The sequence below is a fragment of the Heterocephalus glaber genome, unplaced genomic scaffold (assembly GCF_053883595.1).
Source record: "Heterocephalus glaber isolate CG9 unplaced genomic scaffold, H.glaber_assembly_v1.0 deba00000347, whole genome shotgun sequence".
NCBI classification, from domain to species: Eukaryota; Metazoa; Chordata; class Mammalia; order Rodentia; family Bathyergidae; genus Heterocephalus; species Heterocephalus glaber.
In genome coordinates this window covers 3,329,881-3,351,315 of record NW_028258143.1, presented here as the reverse complement: position 1 = coordinate 3,351,315, position 21,435 = coordinate 3,329,881, and the positions used below count along the sequence as shown (strand labels likewise).

At 38.2% G+C, this 21,435-nt stretch overlaps 1 protein-coding gene across 9 annotated transcripts in view; it reads right to left on the bottom strand.

Moving 5' to 3' along the window:
• Qtman (queuosine-tRNA mannosyltransferase) overlaps positions 1 to 21,435 on the bottom strand; it is a 462,684-nt gene that overhangs the window by 32,215 nt on the left and 409,034 nt on the right. For 2 of the 9 annotated variants that reach the window (XM_087197533.1, XM_087197522.1), the window contains one exon: positions 15,432 to 19,358. The exons of the other annotated variants lie outside the window; for them this stretch is intronic. Coding sequence is in view for 1 of the 2 variants with exons in the window: in XM_087197522.1 (XP_087053648.1) it covers positions 19,320 to 19,358 (39 nt within the window). In the remaining variant the exon portion in view is untranslated. Of the gene's footprint in view, positions 1 to 15,431; positions 19,359 to 21,435 lie in introns of those variants that run through there. 9 annotated transcript variants of the gene reach the window in all.

Below are 21,435 nucleotides of genomic sequence, written 5' to 3'. Positions count from 1 at the left end.
ATGTTAATTCTCCGTGAAGATCCCACAAAGATCCTACCATCTTTCATGGGCAAGAGATGTTGACCAGTATTTACTCATTTGGTTAGGACTGTAACGCTTTGAAGTATAAAGATTCCATTTTTTATGTCTAATGCAAAATTGTGGCACATTGACATGTTGGGACTATGGAAATATAAAATGGTTTTTATTCATTCTGCTAATGCAATATTCTTTTTTTTTTTTCTTGGCACCAGGGATCGAACTCTGGGCCTTTCACTTGCAAAGCAGGCGGCAGCACCACTGAACTAAATCCCCGGTCCTGCTAATGCAATATTCTTAAATACATCTGTATTGTTTTACAGATTCTCACATCACCACATCTTATTAGCAGCTTGCTGAATTTTAATCTTTGTGGTAAAATTGTTGACAATCCAACCAGAGCCTTCAAAAGAAATTTAGAAGTAGGTTGTCTTATTATTGGGACCTGTGATTATTTGAAGAATGAATATCAAAACAGGACCATATATAATTTATAGACCATTTTATTACTTATACATTTATCCATATTCATAGAAGAGAACAGTAATGGAAAATATTTATAACAGTCAGTAATCAAACACTTTTTATTTTGAATATGTATGTATAAATACATAAATAAAATGTATTTATGTATATTTGATATCTCTTAAGTGAATTTAACCTAGTATCTACTGCTGTTAAACAACCCAGTTGACTAGCAGAGAGTAGAGTCAGTTTGGTATTTGACGTTTTCCAGCGGTATACCCTGTGAGATATTTATGTATTTAAACAAGTTCTCACTATGTAGTTCAGGCTGGCCTTGAACTCACTATGAGGTGCAGGCTGGCCTCAACTCACGGCAATGCCTCTGCCTCAGCCTGCTGAGTGCTGGGATTACAGAAGTGTGCCACTACACCCAGTTTAAATAAATTATTTAGGCCGGTTATGGTGGCACACACCTGTAATCTCAGCACACTGCTGACACACACAGTTGATTCTGCAGGTATTAAGACAGTTTGGGAAAAAAAGTGTGTGAAATCTTGGGCCAAATTAGTATGTATCATATCAAGCCAGTAATCTTTCAAATGATGGATATTTTGGGAAATATCAGTATTACTAAGTGATGACAGCCAAACCTATGGCAAACACTATAATGAAATACTAAAAAATACAACTTTAAACAAAAGGAAAAATATTTCATAACTAATGTGAAAAACAAACAAAAAATATAATTCTTATTCCTTCAAAATGATGTGTCTCTTAACCTTGGCAAAATGAAATTAAAAACATTCCAAAGACTCTGCTTCTGTATCAATCATATTTAAATACATCCACATGCCATTTATTGTCATTTGTTGAGCTTAAATTTTGAGTTTGTTTTGTCAAGACAACAGATTTAGTAGTAATTTAATATTTTCCCTTATTTTCCACCTACCCATCACTTTGATAAGATAGTTAAATAAAGGTGGGTGTATACTGAGGCATCATGAAACAAAATAATATAGAGTGTAGCTCACCTATCCATACAGAGGGGCTGATACTCAGGATATTATTTTTATTAGCATGGCTACTCTAACAAGTTGAGCTAATCATCTGAGTTCATGAACATATAGGTTATATACGCGTTTCTGTGATAACAAAAATGAACGGAGATATATCGCAGATAAATCGTCTTAACAGGTTTTGCTTCATTTTAGTGCAAAAACTTACTAATTAATGCAAGTGTTGCAATCATTTTTATGACATTCCCCAAAGACGGCACTTTAAGGATTATGCCATATGCTGATTGACAGCAGCCATAATTCCATACAATGAGACTGTATCATATTGTTTGAAGTGAGGTGATGTTCCTCTCTTGAAACTGATCAAACAGACGATTGCATCAAATAGTATTACAATATAGTCACACTGTACGTGAACACTGTCAAGGTTGATCACCATGTTGGACTCTTCTCGCTTGGACTTCTCTAATAGCAGTTGTGACACATCACTGCATCCACACTTTCTTTTAAGAACTACAGACTCTAAGACAGAGAAAAATCTGCATAAAACTGTGGTTTGGTTATGCTGTATGAGTGTACAGTTGTAGACTGCTTTAGAATTACAAATTTGCTTCCACTAAAATCTCGCTAAATACACAAATAAAAACCTGGGAAGGCGAAGATAAAAAGAGAAAATTCCAAACAGGGCAGAAAATAATTCAAATGCTTTTTATTTTCCTTAGTAAACAAGCAAACTTGGGAGTCATATCTTTTTTTAAACTCTTCTCAGTTTCTGAAATTCCTGATGATGCTCCTTTCTTATGTACTGTTTCGCAAAGCCACTTTCTTATCTGCTAAATGCAGGGCTATCTCAGATTTAGAAGAAAATGATATAAGAACCTATTCTCTCATTCTTAGTAGCTGTTGATCACGGAAAGCAGAGTGAGGATGGGCATGCATGCAGGAGGGTAGTTTGCAAATTGATGTTCTTGTGCTATTCATTCACTTGCCATCCACCCACCCATCTACCCACTCACTCATCCGCCCATTCACCAATCCACCCATTTGTCCATCCAATAATGTATAAAGAACAATGGGATACTTTTGAAACTATGCTAACGTGATTTACAAAGGAATGAGGGGGCCAGGTGGGAGCCATCATCTGCTCACATTGACCTCCACTGATAGATGTGTTGCTCATTCTAGTACTGGACTGTCAACTCATTCAAATTTGTGCTATATCCCCATTCTATCTAGTCCTTATTCATCACTCTAAATTTACCCTAACCTTAACCTTTCGATGCCCAATGTGAGGCATGTTAGGCTAAATATCTCCCACCTTTTTTGGCCTTTGGCAACTACAGGGCTTATTCAGAGGGTCATGGGGATGTCAGAACACAGTGACCATCTGTGGCCTGCTGCTTCTGTGCCCTAGTGGGCACAACAGGATCTGTGAGGCTGGAGGCCTCCTTAGCTTCCTCCAGGATACAAGACCACAGAGTTCTCTGCTCCCGTATTCTCTTGCCCTGTGGGCATTCTCCCAGCTCAGGTGTGAGGGGATCAAGGCACAAAGTCCCTTCACAGATGCACCATCAACATCCAAGTTCTGTGCTTTTCTTCTGGCTATATTGTCCTGTTTTCCCTTTCTTTAGTCTATGGTAGTGATGGTGAACCTTTTAGAGCTTTCAATGATACAAACAGCCCACTGCAGGACATGTGCCATAGATTCACCACCCCTGAGATCTTAATTTAATATGGGGTAGGGAATATTAGCTAGCTTTTCATATACTCCTCCCCACCCTTTGCTCATGTTATTCATGTTCTGTTTTGAGTTCTTTAGGACCCCCTGTTTGATATATAAATGTTCAGGGCTTTGAGATTTAAAATTCTAAAAACTGATTCCTTTTCTCTCTCTCTGCAGTATGGTCCATTGCCTCACCACATAAGACAGAAAGCCCCAACTACTGTTCTAAGGTGAGCAAAGATTACTATTCTCTAATTTTTGTGTCTTCAACTTCATTAATTTTGTTGCTTGATCATTTAATTTTCTTTTGTACTTATTTTCTTAGAGTCAAGTTATTGGTGTTTTTGCCCTTAATATATTGACTCTTTCTTCTTCTTTTTTGGGGGGGGGTACTGGGGCTCGAACTCGGGCCCTTGCGCTTGCGAGGCAGGCGCCGGAACCACTGAGCTAAATCCCCGGCCCCTATTGACTCTTTATTAATTCACTTATTTTTATCTTTTTTTGTTAATCATAGGAAATGAAGACTATAATCTACCACTGAATACTGTTTAAACTATGTAATCTATTTCTTTGTTTTACTATTGGTTGTTTTTTTTTTAAATTTTGAAATGATCACAAATTCCAAAAAAGCTGGATGAAGAGGCAACTATTTGTCCCAGCTCTTTAACAGAGAAAGAATTTGCTTTTCCTCTGCCTTCGTGTGCCATTTAGGCTCTCAGCTGATTGGATGGTGCCTCTCTATGCTGCAGGAGGACAGAGCTTCCTTACTCAGCCCCCTGATTCAAATGCTGATTTCTCCATAATCACCTCACATACATATGCAGAAATAATTGTTTACCAGCTGTCCCAGTATCCTTTGATCCAGTCAAGATACCACCTAAAATTAACCAGTGGCCAATTTGTTGAATGCTCCAAATGTGCTGGGAAAATTTCATATTCTCAAACTGTTGAGTTCAAGGCTCAATATAAATATCCACCATTTCAAACTTGTAATTTGGGTTGTTCAACTCTTCTGTAGTCTTGCTAAGATTTTGTCTATTTGATCTACCAATTACTTAGAGAAAGCATTGAAAATTTGCCACTCTGATTGTAAACCTGTTCATTTTCGCTTGCAACTTGCCTAATTTCTGCCTTATTCACTTTGTACATTATTTGGTGCACACAGATTGATAACTGTTGCATTTTCCAGGTGATTTATTTCTTACTTTATTATAATGGATTTTGTTTTAAAGCCTATTTTTTACAGTAATATAACAACACCAGTGTTTTTGATTCTTTTTTTTTCCTCAGTATTTGCCTAGTGTTCCTTTTCCTAGAACTTTACTTCCAAAATTTATATGGTCTTAAAGTTTCCAGGCATTTCAGTAAATATCATTTGCCTAAATATTTAACATTCAGTCTTTCAATATCTCTTTTAGTGACAATTTTATGTTGCTAATATTATTACACTGTCTTATACATTTGGAATTATTTCATCTGTCTCTTTTGAGAATCTATTTACCATCCTTCTGTTTTCCTCCTTCTGGGGGGCCAACCAATTTTTTAAAAATATCTATTATTTGAAATTACATATTATATTTTTGTTCTTTTGCTCTTGTTTCATAAAGTCTAGGGGTAATGAATATATTTACCTTCCTTCTAAACAATATAAAGGTATAAAGACATTCAAAGTCTGGCCAGTTGCCACTTGTCTTCTATGTTACTATTCTCAGACTTTCATATTCATCTTCCTTTTAAAAAAAGTAATAAATTTATTCCTGAAATTCTTATGGCATATTTAATAGCAAAAGAAAGAAAAGAGTAGTACATTCATAGCTTCTGTCCACTATACAATTTAGGAAATAAAACACTACTTGTGCTGTTGAGTTACATAAGTTTGCCATCTTCCCCTCAAAATAAATAAAGTCAAGAAAGATTCCAGTTATTTTGATTCAGGAATGCTTAGCTAGCTTTACCTACATACATACCATTATATTTTGTCACTCTCACTCCCAATACATCATTCTGGTCTAGATTCCATTTATTTCTATTGAAGAACTTTTCATTTAGATTTTTTCCAAAATTCTATCAAACCTTCTCAATCTTTATCTAGAAAGAAATACTTGTATTTGATCCAATTCTTGAATGACATAGGCATAGGATATGATATAAATCTCTATCTCTATCTATAAAATTTATATGATATAAAATTATTGATTTACACATATTTTCTTTCAACATTTTGCAGCTATTACAGTATTTTATTTTGTCTATTATGTTACTATGAAAAAGTCTGTTGTCAATCTTATTATAACTTCTTTATAGTTAATCTGTTTTAATAGGTAATGTTTCTTCATTCCCACTGCTGAAAGCTTATGTGATTTGTATCCTAAGGAGCATCTTTATTTTTACCTCTCCTAGTGTATATATTTGCATACATGTGTATGTATTCATAGAGAAATTACATATGCTTATTATATGTACATGTTGTACGTGTATACATGGCATAAGATATATATATATATATGTATGTCTTTATAACCCCAGATCTATTTCCTAGTTCATGAATTCCTTCCAAGTGTATTACTATGCACTGAAAGCCATAAATTATATTTAACTTTCAGTTATATTTCATATTTCTCATTCTAATTAATTCTTTTCACATCTATTAGTATGTTTAAACTTTTTTAAAGTTTCTCTTTTAAAATTTGATTCATTTTAAACTTACACATCTTAGTCTTTCATGGATAGCTCATGGATAGCTCTACTATATGAAATTCCTTGGGGCATGTTCTGCTGTTCGGCACTTTCCTAGATCTCTCTAGGTGAAATGTTCCTCGCGTGCTTTGTAATTTTGAATGGTGAGCTCACCTCCAATAGACTTCATCTGGAGGGATCATATGGGGCCTGGAGTGAGTTGTATTGAACAGCTACCCTTGGACCTGGACCCTGTATGTGCATTGGTTTGCTAGACTGCCATAACGGGCACCTTAGATAGATAGCAGGGATTTACTTTTCTTACAGTGATGAGGGCTGGAAGTCTGAGATTAAGGTATTCTCAGGGATGCTCTCTTGTGATGGTTCGCTCCTTGTCTTTTAAATGGCTGTGCCCTTCCTGTGTCTTTTTTTACTGTGTTTATCTGTGTCCTAATTTCCTCTTCTTATTAGGATACCAGACACATTTGGACTAGGGCCCACACATCTGACTCATTTTACCCTTTAAAGGCCAGATTTTCAAGGTCACATTCCAAGGTACTGGTGGTCACGACCTCCGTGTATAAATCTTATGGGAGACAAACTTCATCCTGTCACACTGTGATAAACTGAACCTCTCTTCTGGGCACTTGCTAGTTTCTATTCTGCTTTCCAGATAGTTTTCTACACCTAGGGATTCCCCTTCTTGCCTGGTGACTTAGCTGTTGCCTTCACGTGGAGGGCTCTCCCCCCTCCATCACTTCTCTTAGCCAAAGGCTAGGTCTCAGCATCAATGTCACTTCCTCAGAGACACATTTCCTGACTCTCAGATTAGGTTAGTGCTCCGCATTTGGTGTTTTCTGCATCCTTTTGTACTACTTCTCATAGGTCTAATTAAATGATTAACTATGTAATTACTGAAATTCCTCAGTCCTACAATGTTGTGAATTCTTAGATGCATCATCAATTTCAGAACATTTGTAAGCAGAGGGAAAAAATACTACTCTATTTCTTAGCTACTCTTATTATAATGTTGCATAAAAAACCACCCCAAAAGTCAGTGGCTTAAAACAATAAGCATTTATTTCTCCTCATGGGATTCTGTGATTTGCTGCAATTCATTTTTGAACTCTGGGCTCCAGGCTACAAGCTTGGTTCAGGTCTGCTTCCTGCATTTCCACATTTTCCATGGAATAGAGGCTACCCAGGCCATATATTATCATGGTGGATGAAAAAGGTTTAGGAAGAGAGAACAAGCAATGTCTATTAAGGCTTTCATCTTGGACAGGGCACACTGTGATTTCCACACAATTCCATTGGTCGGTCAACTGACATTCATCCATGGCCAAGCTCAATACCAACAGGCTGAGGAAAGTACTGTTTCCAGAGGTGGAAGGTACTACAAAGTATAAACGACCATATGTAAATGTATAATTACATAATAGGAGAAATTTGGAACCATAATTCAATCTACCATAACTGTAGTAAACTATGTACACAAATTTCTAGACTTTTATAATAGATTATTCCAATATGTTTATATATACAAGGATATATCATTTTCTTTCACATTATTAGCATATCCTCTTAGTCACAGCTTGAAGTACTTTCGGAGCCACTTTTAACCACCAACATTTATGTACATCATTCTAGTGACCAGTACTTTAAGCAACCAGGGTTTATAACCTCAACCCTTTTGACACCTTCAGTACTAGCTGTGTAATTATTAGGTAGGCAGAAAAGAATACTAGGGTTCTATTTTCACTCCCACATTTTGTTAAATTCAAGACATTTTCCCCCCATAACTGATTCCCATCTTTGAAAATGAAAATTTTCTTATAGAAATTAACAAGTAGTTTTTAACAGATACTTGATACCTGAATCACAGTCCACAGGTCATGGAATGGTAGGACTAACTTCTCAGTCTTGGAAATTCTACAATCAGTTTCTAATGTCTTAAACTGTGCTGTCTAGGACATGACAGGTCATTCTTTAGTGTTTCAATAACAAAAGTAAACACTAGTTTATCTTCTGGTGAGTATCTTCTCTTCTTAGGAGGTCTGCAAGGACTCAGGTGTTTCTATATGACATTAAGTCTTTAATTTCTCCAGCCATGAATGTATGCTTTACTTACCATAACTTTATTTTATAGCTCTGTTTCTACTGGTTTTTATTTTTGTTTTTGCATATCCACTGACTTTCATATCAAAGTTACCTTGATTCCTTTTTTTTTTTGGTACTGGGGATTGAACTGAGGACCTTGCGCTCGCTGAGCAGGCAGCAGAACCACTGAGCTAAATCCCTGCTCCAAAGTTACCTTGATGTGTAGCCATTTGGAAAACATTTGAAAAGACAATTAGAGATCTAACTTTAAAATTCAACCCCATATGGTGATAGTAATACAAATAATACAACTAAGAAGAGACTTACTTAAGAAGAGATACAGTGTTAAGTATACCGTGCTTTATTCCTATGCCTGAGAGCTGCAGTTTTTTCTAATATGGATTGAATGATCCAACCAAATTAACCCTAGAATGATCATTTGAGATGATGCCTTCCTGGGTTTCCCTGCCTCCCTGCCACTAGTGTAGGAAAGTAATCTAAGGAACATGAATACGTGTCCTTTCTCCAGGGTCTAATGTGGATCAGAGCTTCTTTCTTCTGAGCCAGTAAGGAGCATACAAAGTACATGAGTCATGTTTCCCACCCCATCAAGATAGTCTTCTAAACTGGGCACGGTGGCACATTTCTGTAATCTCAGGAGGCTGAGGCAGGATAATTGCAAGTTCAAGGCCAGCTCGGGCAACTTAGTTAGATGCTGGCTCAAAATAAATAAAAATAAAATGGGCTGAAGACATGTGTGTTTAATGCTCATTCCTGGGATAGGGGAGCCTTCTAGGGAAAGAAATCCATCCAGAGAAGAGCCAAGGGAGGGGAATGGAGAGCGGGTCTGAGGGGATAATGCTAGAGCATTGAATCTTCTCAGTGCTCAAAATGACGTCCTAGAACCTTTCAACACATGAGCCGAATTTTATGCTTGATTAGTGTGAGTTAATTTCTGTCACTTGCAATCAAATAGCGCCTCTGGACACTACAAAGTAATAACTCCCATGAACAATATCATGTTTACGAATACATTCCCACAACAGCACGGCAATCAAAACTAATTTCAAAATAACTCAAGTTCTTCCTTTATTTTCTTGAATACCATGCAGACCCCAGCATCCACCACTATCCTTAACCCTCACCCTCACCCCACAAAGGGTTCACACACAGCAGCTGCTTCTGCTCCTTTACGTCTGTCTCCAAATTCCATTCCCGCCAAGATAACCTCCTCCCCGAACTGAACCCTTTGAACTTTTGCTCCCTCTCCATTCTTTCCCTGTTCTTATCTCTAATCCCCAAAAGACTTTTGTCTGTTAAACAAGGCTTACCTCAGAATCCAAGGAATAGAGAGGCCATGCCTACAAAGTGGGAGAAACTCTTTAGTAAAGCCAGGGCTGGGCACACCCATGTGTTCTCCATGTTTGCCCCACGGCTCCCCTTTTAACCATGTTACCAAGTAAAAAACATGTGCCTTAGTTTGAAGCAATACAAATGTTATTTAATATTTTCTTACTAATACAATGCCTCCCATATACATGTTAGATATAGTGGACACTTGACTTATGAACTCAATTTGTTTGCAAGGGCTGGTTGCATCTCAAGTTGGTCAACTGAAGGCTTGGGCTCCTCTACACAGCCTTCAAAGTCTTGTGTATACAGGCAGATCTCAGTGTCCTTAGAAAGACGTGGCCCAGGATTTCTCAATTAACCCCACACAGGAAAGGATATGTAATGTTCCTTCCAGAGCTCTTTAAGGGTTAAATCTGTATCTGAGACCATCTGGAAGCACAAGTGGCAAGCATTCAGGTTGTAACTCAACACTTTGGTCCTAAGTTAAAACTAAATTTCCGGTTGTAACCCAAGTTGTTCATATGTCAGGCAGGTTGTAACCTAATAGCAATTTTAAATAAACAAAGATGAAAATTATGACTAAATGCATTACTGAATTAACAAAAATGTAATGCAAGAATAAACAGAAAAGTAAGGCATTAAACACATTTGAAAAACTATTATTAAAATTTTTTTTCATGCAATACTGGGAATTGAACCCAGGGCCTTATACCTGCTAGTCAAATCTTTACCACTGAGCTACATTCCAAGGTCTTAATTTTTTTTTTTTTTTTTAAGGGAAGATCTCACTAAATTGCTCCCTTACTTCAGCCTTCTAAATAGCTGAGATTACAGGCATGTACCACTACACATGACTATCACTAGGAAATTCTAAATCATGATTAATAAAGTGTTTCATGCCTATAAGGGTAAAAAATACATTTCTAAGACTTAAGAAATTCCTTCACATATATTAAAAAATAAAAAAAGAACTTTAAAGAAAAAAGTAACTTATTTATCTGTCAAAAGCTTTTTAAAATTTAAGTAATCCCAGAATTCATTAGAATAAAATATATTAACTAGAAATCTTTGTTCAAAGGCAACAGAGACCGAATTTGACAGCATGGATATAAATGCATTTTTTGGAAGAAGCTGCATAGAGGTTGCTACTAAACAGCTATTTTTCTCTTTTATCTTTGTAAACTACATCCTAATTTTGATTGTGATCTATTCATTCTTCACCTATATAGCTCAGGCTCAGGTTTTAATCTGTAAAAACCATCCCCGGTTTGTGCACAGATGATGCAATGAGTTATTTGGGGGAATTCTCCCTATGAGCTTCTAGCAAACTCTTTCCTTGACTGTAGAAAGACACATGAGTAAAAAAAAACAAATTTCTTCTCCTGTGTCCAAAGAGAAGGATATAATGAAGATGTGATGGCAGGATTGCTGAAGTCCTCTTGTGACCAAAGGAGCCAGCTAAAGAGAAGTTAATGTGAGGTTGGTAGGATAAAAAGATATAACCATCCTCACTATACTTCTGACTATCTGAAATAGAGATTTTCTTTATGAGCAAGTCAGTTGCACCAGGGGTTTGTGGCTTTAGTACATGACAGAATCCTAACGGATGAAGCACAGAACAGAGAGAGGCTGAGCTTCAGAGCTTGGGTTTGGTAGGAACCCCGGGAGCTGTGCAGGATAAGAGGCAGACCCCAAGAGCTACCTTGGGGAAAACAGTCTGGTTGGGCTACTCCAGGTCAGATGGCAATTTTGTCTTTTTGTCCCTTTATTCCAAGTTCAGATCTGATTATATTCAGTAAGTAAGAATGAATTCCTCAAATAAGGTTGAGATTCTGATAGAAGGGTAGATAGATGTTGAACATTCAAAAATATGAAGTATTGACAACATCAACAATCAGCTGTCTGATTTTTCCCAAGACTTCCTTATTATGGGTCCCTTGTTTCTTAGTATTTGTCTCAGAGAGCTTCTATTTCTCTTCAATCTCTCCTGTCCTTATTTCCTACTTTCCAAAAATGATGTCTTCAAGTCATGCTTCATGCTTGGTCACCTTTGCACACCTTCTCCTTGCCTTCATTACTCACAGGTGGAACTAAGTCAAGCCAGTTTTTTGTGGTGGAATTTTCAATGGAAGTTTGGAGTTACAGATGGAGGACAAGCTACAACATGGAGTGTAATACACCCATCCAACAAATAGACTATGCAGTGGACCCTCAAGTTATGACTGGCCTGACATACAAACAACTTGGGTTAATCAGATTAATGGGAGATTCATCTGCCTCTGTTATCTATAGCATGTACCCAGGTAAACATCCAGATCTCAGCTATATTGACTTAGTTACAACCAGCCCTCGGGAACCAATTGAGTTCATTTTTTTTTTTTTTTGGTACCAGGGATCGAACTCAGGACTTTGTGCTTGAGAGGCAGGTGTGGTGCCACTGAGCTAAATCCCCAGCCTGTGTTCATATGTCAATGGTCCATTGTAATTGTCCACTATATCTCACAACAGCAAAATTTATCTTTATCCACATATATGTATCAGAGAATTTGTTGCTGAATATATTATCTTAATCTTAGTTGATATCCCTCCATTCTGTGAGGATTTTTCTTTCTACTATTTTTTTACAGTCTCCTCAAATTTCTACTAATTTTGTAAGCAGAGCATCTCTTCATCCTCTACTCAAAATCCAACTTGTGGTCTATGCATGCACATCTGAGAACTCATTAAGGAGCTCTGATGATAAATTATCTACTTCAGATTTCTATCCTTTAGAGCACAAACACTATGATATCTTCAAATTTGTTTTTCCTTTACATGACATAAGTATACAACCCTTCCCCCATGGCACAAACACTTGAAGAAATTTTTTCGTTGATTTTTCTTCCTTATGCTTCTCCGAGTTCCGCTCCTCCTCTCTCCCAAACACAAAGACTAACTAGAATTTATTCCTATGCCCACAATTCACATGGAGAACAAAGCGTGAAATCTAGTCTAAGGGAAAGGGGGAGCCTGAGAATCATGTGATTGGATTGCACATCTAGTCCCAGTTCTGAAATTACTACTACTAGAAGTATGGTTTCAAGCTGCTTCCTCTGAAGGTTGGGACTAAAGCTAAGATTTTTTTTTTGGTACTGGGGATCGAACTCGGGTTCTTGTGCTTGCAGGGCAGGCGACGGAACCACTGAGCTAAATCCCCGGCCCCCAAGCTAAGATTTTTTTGTCTTTTAAAAATATAGTTTTTATTATGGCAAAATATACATACACTTCACCACTGTAACCCTTTTTAAGTTCATAGTTCAGTGGTGTTAAGTACAGTGGCATGTGGCACAACCCATCAGTCACCACTATTAACTTTTACGTTTTTCATCATCTCGAACAGAAATTCTTTTTTTTAACTTTATGGTTTACATCTTTATTTTTTAGTTAAAATATTCATTAGTTTTCTCCTTTGAATTAGTATATGTTTGATACATAGTAAATACACTCATCATGGGGAATTGAAAAATATATATGGATCTCTCACATCTCCATCCTTTTACTTCTTCCACTCCCATCCATGTCCCCGATTCCCAGACTCCCTTCCCATCTCCCTATAGTCTATCTTCCTGTTTCCTATCATCTTTTATTTTGCTCTTTTAATTATTTACACTTTGAGATTCTCATATAAAAGAAACTATGTGTTTTTAACCTTCTGTGTCTGATTCAAACAGAAATTCTGTACCTATTAAAAAAATTCCCCCCAGTGAATGGTAACCTCTACTCTGCTGTCTCCTTGAACTTTATTTCTCTAGATACTGTATCTCCTATAACTGTAATGGCACAATGCTTGTCATTTTGTTGTGGCTTATTTTACATAGCATGATAGTTCCAAGATTCAGCCATTTTCTACCCTATAGCATCACTCCATTTCTTTTTCATGGCTGGATCTTAGTGCATTGTATGGATATACCAAGTAAAGCTAGGGTTTATCCGTTTCACAAAGGTATTATAAAGACTAATCAAATGACAATAAAAAATTACATCTAACAATATAAACAGTGACCAGAGTGTAATAGGATGGGTACCAGATAGTGGATTCAGACAGTAGAAAATCCAAGACAACAAGTCAAGGACCGCTATGGTTCATCTCTGATAGGAAGGATTTCATCCATGAGCGAAAAATCCCGAGAATGACACTTTGGGTCTCAGAATGGAGCTAGCAAGAAGACCCGCACCTGAGGTGGAGAGCTATTAGGGTTTCTTTTATTTTTTTGTAGAGGCAGATTTGATCTCTGAGGTTGCTGCAGGACTTAACTTAAAAGAAATCTTATCCTACTGTCTCTCCTTTAAGGCTAAAGGAGAGAATAGTTAATTACCTTGTTATATTCATCTCTCTGAATTTTCCACATAGGCTTTTCTCTTAATTAGCCATCATATGAAACTGAGGAATATTTATTATTTATTGTGTGTATTAAATTTTATGTCTTTCCTTCTTAATTTTTAAAATGGGTGAGTTTATTACTTTCTGTATCCTCTCCTAAAAAAGCAATATTTTTGTTGTTGTTGCTTTTATTGTTTGTTTATTTGCAGTCCTTAACTGACTTTTCTTTTGGTCAGTTATTCTTCATAAAAAGCAAGATAGAGCAATGCTTCTGGCATGCTTTAGATTAATTGAAAAAAGCAAATAGCTTCCTACATATTTTTCTGATTTTTAATTCTTCTCTTTAATCTTTTCCTCAATTTTAATGATACCTATAAACGTCCACTCAATAATGGTTTTTATATGGATGTACTCAAGGCTCTATAATAACTTATTAAAGTTATTTTATATAGTGATTTGGCTGTCGAGATAACATGGCTGTAGCAATGACTTGTATGTAGATGGCAAGTCACTGCTGTGCCTCTACTTTGGCTCTAAAGGGACCCAGATAAGCACACCTCCATGCCAATTTCAACCCCAATTACAAATATACCATAATTCATCACACTTGGGGAGCTCCGAAGGGGTGATTCATTTTCAGGCTTATTTAACTTTCTTAGGAATTAACTGTCAGCCAAAGTACTCAGAAAAAAAGCATGTCCAAATAATTTTAACTTAAAAATCATCATAATTTTTACCCTTGCGGTAGGTAACATATTATAGTGTATCATACACCATCATAATCATTTTATGTATCTGTGGCTTGTTTCTGAATTGTAAATTCCTTAAATGCAGAGAATGCTTCCAGTGCTTCGTATCTGTCTCCCACCTTGTACAAGTTCCACTAAACAATGCTGTATTTGAATGGAAAACAGGTCTGTGTATGTAAACAAGATTCACTTAAGAGTTTGCCTCAGCTGTTTAATATCTCAATGCATCAATCAAGGTTTTATTTGGAAATGATGATGCTTATAATGACCATGTCATGACCTCTTAAAATAATCTGGACAGCTTTGTAAGTCAAATCTCTTCAGTTCTATTTTCTTTTCTAGCTTCCTTCTCCCCTCCACACTATATTCTTTTCTTTTCTGTTTATTCCTCACACTTCTTCTTTTGTATATGCTCTCTCTTCTTTGTACACTTGAGTAATTATGGAGGGAAAGGGAGGCCAGCATTTTCTTTTTATTGTGCTAAGAAAAACAAGCTTAAGCATATTTCTATACTGTAAAGACCCAATGGATTCATTTTCTGGTGGGAAAAATCTGACCAGAAAGAAAACAGATAGACTTTTAAAATATAAAAATTAGATGAATAGAGGTTGTATCAGTCAGTTTGATTACATATTAAAGGTACTCTTGATATTCTTGATTATGTGCAAGTAAATAATATAGGTTGTTATAATTTTAGATGGAATTGCTAAGAAACTAAAATGTTCAAGAACTTATACATCACCATTTTTTCCTCAAATATTCTGCTGAGAAGGAAAATATTTAGAACATACCCAGTTTATTGGGAGTTTGTTTTCATATGTCTACATGTGTTCATCTATAAAAATATTTTAAAATGTAGCTTTTTATTGATTCTACTTTACTAAAAATCAATCAAACCATCATTTGCTAATAAATGTTTTATTCCACATTTTCAAACTTCTTTCAGGATACCTGCATTTATCTATAGTTCCTTCTATTTTTTTTTTTTTTTTGGTACCGGGGATCGAACTCAGGACCTTGTGCTTGCAAGGCCGGCACCAGAACCACTGAGCTAAATCCCTGGCCCAACAGTTCCTTCTTTTTAAGAGAGAAGGTGTGCAACCCTAAAATCACTGCTAGACATCAAAATTATGGCTCCCAGGACCTGAAGACCTAGTTGTTGAGATTCTTTATTTGCAAAAGGAGACTTCCTAACTAAATAACTTGAGTTTGTAACTATGAAAAAGAAAAAAGAAAAACCTGCTTATCTGTTGTAAGTAAACACATTCCCTTTGTTACATGGTATGCAATTAGATGCATTTGAAATAAAAGGTAAGTTAAATCAGACCTCTCAGAGACAAGAATGTACTATTTTAAAGCAGATGTGTCAAATGTTGTTTTTCAACCCACTACCAAAGGGTGTTTCACAGGTAATTTCTGAGGGCTGATGTTGGCTAATTATTAGCTACCATACCCTGCCTCCCATTCTAAGTGACTATCTCCTGGCAGAAAGACACAGCTAGGAATGTTTTGTTTCATTTGTCCTTGGAGTTTTTATCAGCATCAGGAAAGTGGACTGAGCCAAAGTTAGAAGAATTCTGCAGCTAAGCAAAAAGCGACACATTTAACAGCCTCCATTAATTGGGGGCTGTTCCATGATTAATTTGAGAAAAACAGAAGAGAGCGATTTCTTTACAACTCACAGTTGGACGCAGCACACTAAAAGTAATCCTGTAAATTACATTTTAAATCTTCAACATATTCTGAGCAGATAAAATAGTGGCATGATTGACCAAACTCCTTTTAAAAGTACACATATTACGATGCATCATAGTTATAAACAGATGGTATTTGGCCTCCTTCCTATTCTCAACATTTGGAATTTCTAAACTATGTGAATTAAACAATAATATTTTATAAACATACAAGGGATTTTGCTCACTGCTTTGTTAACATAGAAATTATACAATGCTGACATTTATTTAAATTTTAAAAAGTAAACAACAGTGTGCATTGAAATAAAGCAAACTAAAATCAACATAGAGAAGTATGTTCAGTGTGCATATTACCTACAATGGCACTGGCCTTTTTAAAGGAACACATAATGGGTTGAGGAACAAATTGTAGCTTAGACGGCCCTAATCCTTTGTACTCCAAAGGCTTATTTAACACCTCTCTGTAAACAACGGATATTTATACCATAATTGGCTATTTGACCATCAGTGTTGGTTTACTATGTAACCTGCTATTATGTAGTTAAAAGAAGTTCCCCTCCATTGGCTCAGCAGCTTTCATACTAGCGAAAGTGTCCTCACAGTTTTAAAAACACTTACACAAACAGGAATCAGTCTGACACTTGTACTCAGAATGAGAAACATTATCACGATATCAATAAGTATGTATTTTTTTTCCTTTGGGGGATATTATTGCCAGAAAAAAAGGGAAATGTATCAGATCTTAATGTCATTTCCTGAGATTCTTTCCTAAAATTAACGCTTTAACCCTTGAGCCACAGTTTGGAAGGAAGGCTCATCTGCTGATTTGATGTACAAAATAGAAGACACTTGGTTTCCAAACACTAGTCTCAGATTTGCAGAGTTGTGTAGTGATGAATAAATAATAAATCAGCTATTTCAATCTGTTTTAGGATTTTTGAAAGCCCTGCTTATCATTGTTTACAGTTTCTTCTAAATGCACTTCTCCTATATTCTTGTTCAGCTTTCCAAGTGCAGGCTTAGTAGGCCCCCTCTCCCATTTCCCTTTCTTCCAGGCCTGGGCTTCTCCTATTTTAGCCAACTCACTCATCCATACCTTTAAACCTTCAGGTTGAGGAATATTCCAAACCATTTGAGCGAAACATGCCAGGGACGGTCACCAACAACGTAAGCTAATGTATCTCGTATTTGGTCACCGATGTGTAGCGCTTTTGCATACAATCTCCACTGGTGTAAAAGAGAGAATTATGCTACAGCCGACATGGATAGAAAGCAAAGAGGCACTCCTGAAATCAGGGACAGAGGGCATTTCCTCCTACAGTTCTAAATGTGTACATTCGTTTGAATCTTTAATGATAAATAACAATACTCATGCGGCGGAGGTTTTAAAAGAATCAAGTTTCAAAATATTGAACATTTTCCTAAGTTTTTCGAAAAGTTAGAGCAAATGAGTGACATATCAATGTAATGCTTTTACATGGTCTACCGTCAACTTCCATTTAAGTACTCTTCAGCAGTCCTGAAATAGGATCCTGGATAAGAGGAGAGACAAAGTTTGTGATTCAAAATACAGGCAGGAAGTGGGACAAGAAAGCACCCTGGGCATGGGACTCAAATCACACGACTGGATATACCAGAGTCAGAGAGCAGTGTTTCAAAATTTATAGTCAGAATCTCTGCCTACAGTGTCTCAGTGCCCATCTCCACTTCTTCGGGAGTTTAAATAAAAAAAAAAAGATGTCGAGAGAGGACGGTGTACAAATCAGTACTGCTGGTTTTGCTCAGCCCGCCTTCATCCTGTTCATTGACTGAGGACGGAGCCTGGTCGACCCAAGGAACCGAAATCAATGAAACAGACACTGAGAGAAGGCTCTGCCCCGCGGGCTGCGCTTCTACTCCAGCGACCCCGTCCGCGGGAGCCAGGGCCCCGTGGGCCCCGCCCTGCGCGGGAGTCTGCAGGTAGCTCGGCACGCGCGTGCCAGGGTGCGTGGGTCGCGTGTGAGCGCGGCCGCCGAGCCCCCTGCTCCCCGCAGCCTCCGCGTTCGGCTCTGCAGCCAGCGAGGTTCGCGACGACTTCTGACCTCAGCGTCCCTCTCTCCTTTCCTGGAGCTGGCAGAGGTGTAGAACTGTCCCCATCTGTTTTGGACCAGGACCGAGCGAGGCGTCGAGGGCGAGTGACATCGTCGACGGCGAGTGACATCGTCGACCGAGCTTGGGCTCCTCTCCAGGAGCCGAGAGCTGGGGGCAGGAGCGCACAGCGATGGCGGCAGCCGGGCCACCCCGGGTCCCTCTCCGGCCCGACCCCGAGGCGCGCACGGGAGGCCGCCCGGAGCCCCTCTGGCTGGCTCCCCCTGCTCTGGGCAGCGTGGGCGCAGCTGCTCCGATGCTAGGCACTCGCTGTTAGGGGGCTCGCGGCCAGCAAGGCTGGGGTGTCCGGTGCGCGCCCCCGGCAGGCGAGCGCCCCGGCCGGCCGGGCCAGCAGATCACGCCAGTCCCGGGCCCTGCGGCACGCGACCGAAGGCGGAAGACCGAGGAGCGGGAGGGAAGGAGAAAAGAGGTAGCAAGTCCCAGACAAGGGATCCTTAATTACAGATTAAAGGCAAACAAAACCGAACACCACGTTTTCCACGTGTCAGCTATGGCCACGACAAAAGGAAACAGATCGCTGAGGGTGTGTAGAGGTGGGGAGACCCCTCCTCACCCCCTTCTCCCTTATAATGGGTGTAAATGTAAAATGCATTAGGCAGTGACTCTGGGTAGTGGTGCCCGGGGCCAAATCGCAGCTGCAAGCTCCTTCGTGTAGGAGGACAGTTTGCTGATGCACCCAGAGGTCCGGAGAACCTCTAACAAAAGAGACTATAAATACTCTGCTCCAGCACATTTTGCTTCTTTAAAACTGCATTACTCATACATTTTTAAGTTTCAAAATTGTTGCAATTTATTATCTTCAGTAAAATACAAACACACACATACACACACTTTGTTTTGCAATTTTGCAGATTCCATTTTATTGGCCTGGTATCACAGCATTAGAAAGGCGGGTGGAGGAGAAGCCGAGCCAACTGAAAGCCACGGAACATAGCTGCAAGAACCAGACCACGTTCCCCTCCATGACTCTTTGATTCAATTGAAAACGGAGAGTTGCCTGCTTTGATTTCTTTCCTTTTAATTAATCAGGATCTCAAAACGATTTCCACCTTGTCCCTGGAATTTAAGACACAGGTTTAACTCCAAGATGTCCTGAATTCTGCATAGAAGTGGAGAGATGCAGACCCCAAAGCCCGCCGACTGCCTGCCATCTATGACAAACCTCTAGTTCCTTGCCCTTACTGCGAACCCTAAAATCAAAGAGCCCACCTGAGAGCCACCACACATAGCACCCTTCTGTATTTTCTCCCTCTGGTTGCTGGGTTAGCTTTAGAAAAGGAGGTATTTGTCTCTTTATTAGCAATCTGTTTACTTTCAGCAGATACAATGATATACCAGGTTGAAGGCAATAAGGCTACACCACTTAGTGATTTTACCAGTCTTCTTCCCAAGAGAGACTGTGTTTCCATTTTTTATTTGTAGTTTTTTTCCCCCACCAATGCCATTTTCCTCACAGCATTTTGGAAAAAATTTTTTCCAAGTGCTTTTTCATGTGGTTCCAGTTAAATGATTTGCCCACACCCCAAATAATTCTCCTTGCCTTCAAGATTAATAGCTGCATATCAGTAATTCTTAAATACCGTATGATCCATATTTTCAATTTAAATGATCCTAATATTGGCCAGGCAAATGCCTGAACCAATATATGTGTGGACTGGTTGCCAACCAGATGACAGTCCCAGCACATTCTCAGTAAGAATACAATTAGGTTCCTTCAACGGCTGAAGGCAGAGTTTCCTTCTTTCTGACCTTCCCAGGAAGTAGATTAGCAGATTCACGAAAAGGCGTAAATTATACAAGGTTTCAATCCATCTCCCCTCTTTAGGGTACATATTTAGGGAAACTTTCAAAAAATCTCCTTTAAGGCATCCAGCCCTTCTGTGATTTAGGCACACTCGCTCCACTTTTTGGCCTTATCCTTCAGTAACATAAATAATGTAAAAGAGCAAATTAGGAGTTTTTCTTTTCTTATAGCTTGCCTGTGTTTGAGTGGATCATCCTGTTGCAGTTGATTTAGGCCAGTTGTTGTTAGTTTGTGTTTTTACCACCCACCGAAGAGCAGCCCAGAGTTTAGTTTATATTAATAAATGATGTTCATGACTAGGCTTCTAAATGCCAGAGTTATGATTTATGTTTTCAAACGGGCAGAGAAAGGAGAATGGCAATAAAACTAGCTCCTAAATCATTCAGTCTTTGGCTTCACACGTGTATGTGGGATTTTGGGGGTCTGCTTATTTTTTGAATATACCTCTTATTTCTCCTTATTATCATGGACTACGTATTTTTTGACTACCTTGTCATAGCTTCAAACCCTGTTTATTGTAAATCAATTGACAGAAGGCATTATATTTTTTCTACTTTCTAAGTGTTTATAACTGTCCCTATTTATCCCCCCATTAAGAGTTTCACAACAAATCCCTGCAAAAAATAAATTAAAATCTGCAACTTCAGACACCAAGGAAGAGCGCATTAATCCACTTAGTAAAATACCCCGAACTCCCCCTCTTCATTTCAGCTCTTCTTAATGTAACATTTAGTAATTGCAGCTGGCTCCTTATACTTCGCTCCCTCCCTTTTATTCTGAATCATATTGGCCTTGTTTAACCTTCATTTCCTTTCTACCCCCCACATCTGTCCACATACTTTTCTTTGACCATGTTTCTCTCTCTTTCCGCTGCCTTGATTGAAGGCAATAAATGGAGCTTTCTAAGAGCTTAATACTTTCCGATAAAATTCATTCTACCTCCCCATTCCACTATTAATCCTTTGTACAGTTTTTATGTATCCTTCAGTTGTACAGTTACTGATCCATATTTTCCTGATGGATTGTTAAGTTATGCTGGCTTTTCAGAGCTGCCTCCATAATCCTGAAGGAAAGGCTTTTCACTTGGTGTGCTCCCTGACTTTGGAATGCCTTTCCTGGCAAGGACAGACATTTTGCTTTGACTGTGATTCTTAAGTTACAATTCAAAGCTAATTTGTTTAGTTAGGTTTCTACTATGAGCAGCTCTGTTTCTCACTGCTAAGTGCTCCATGATGCTGCTTAGTTGGAGGGTGTGTTGTAAGTATAAGATGTAATATACTTATATTGTACTTGATTATCAGTTTTCAAAAACAGCTGCATGCTTTGATA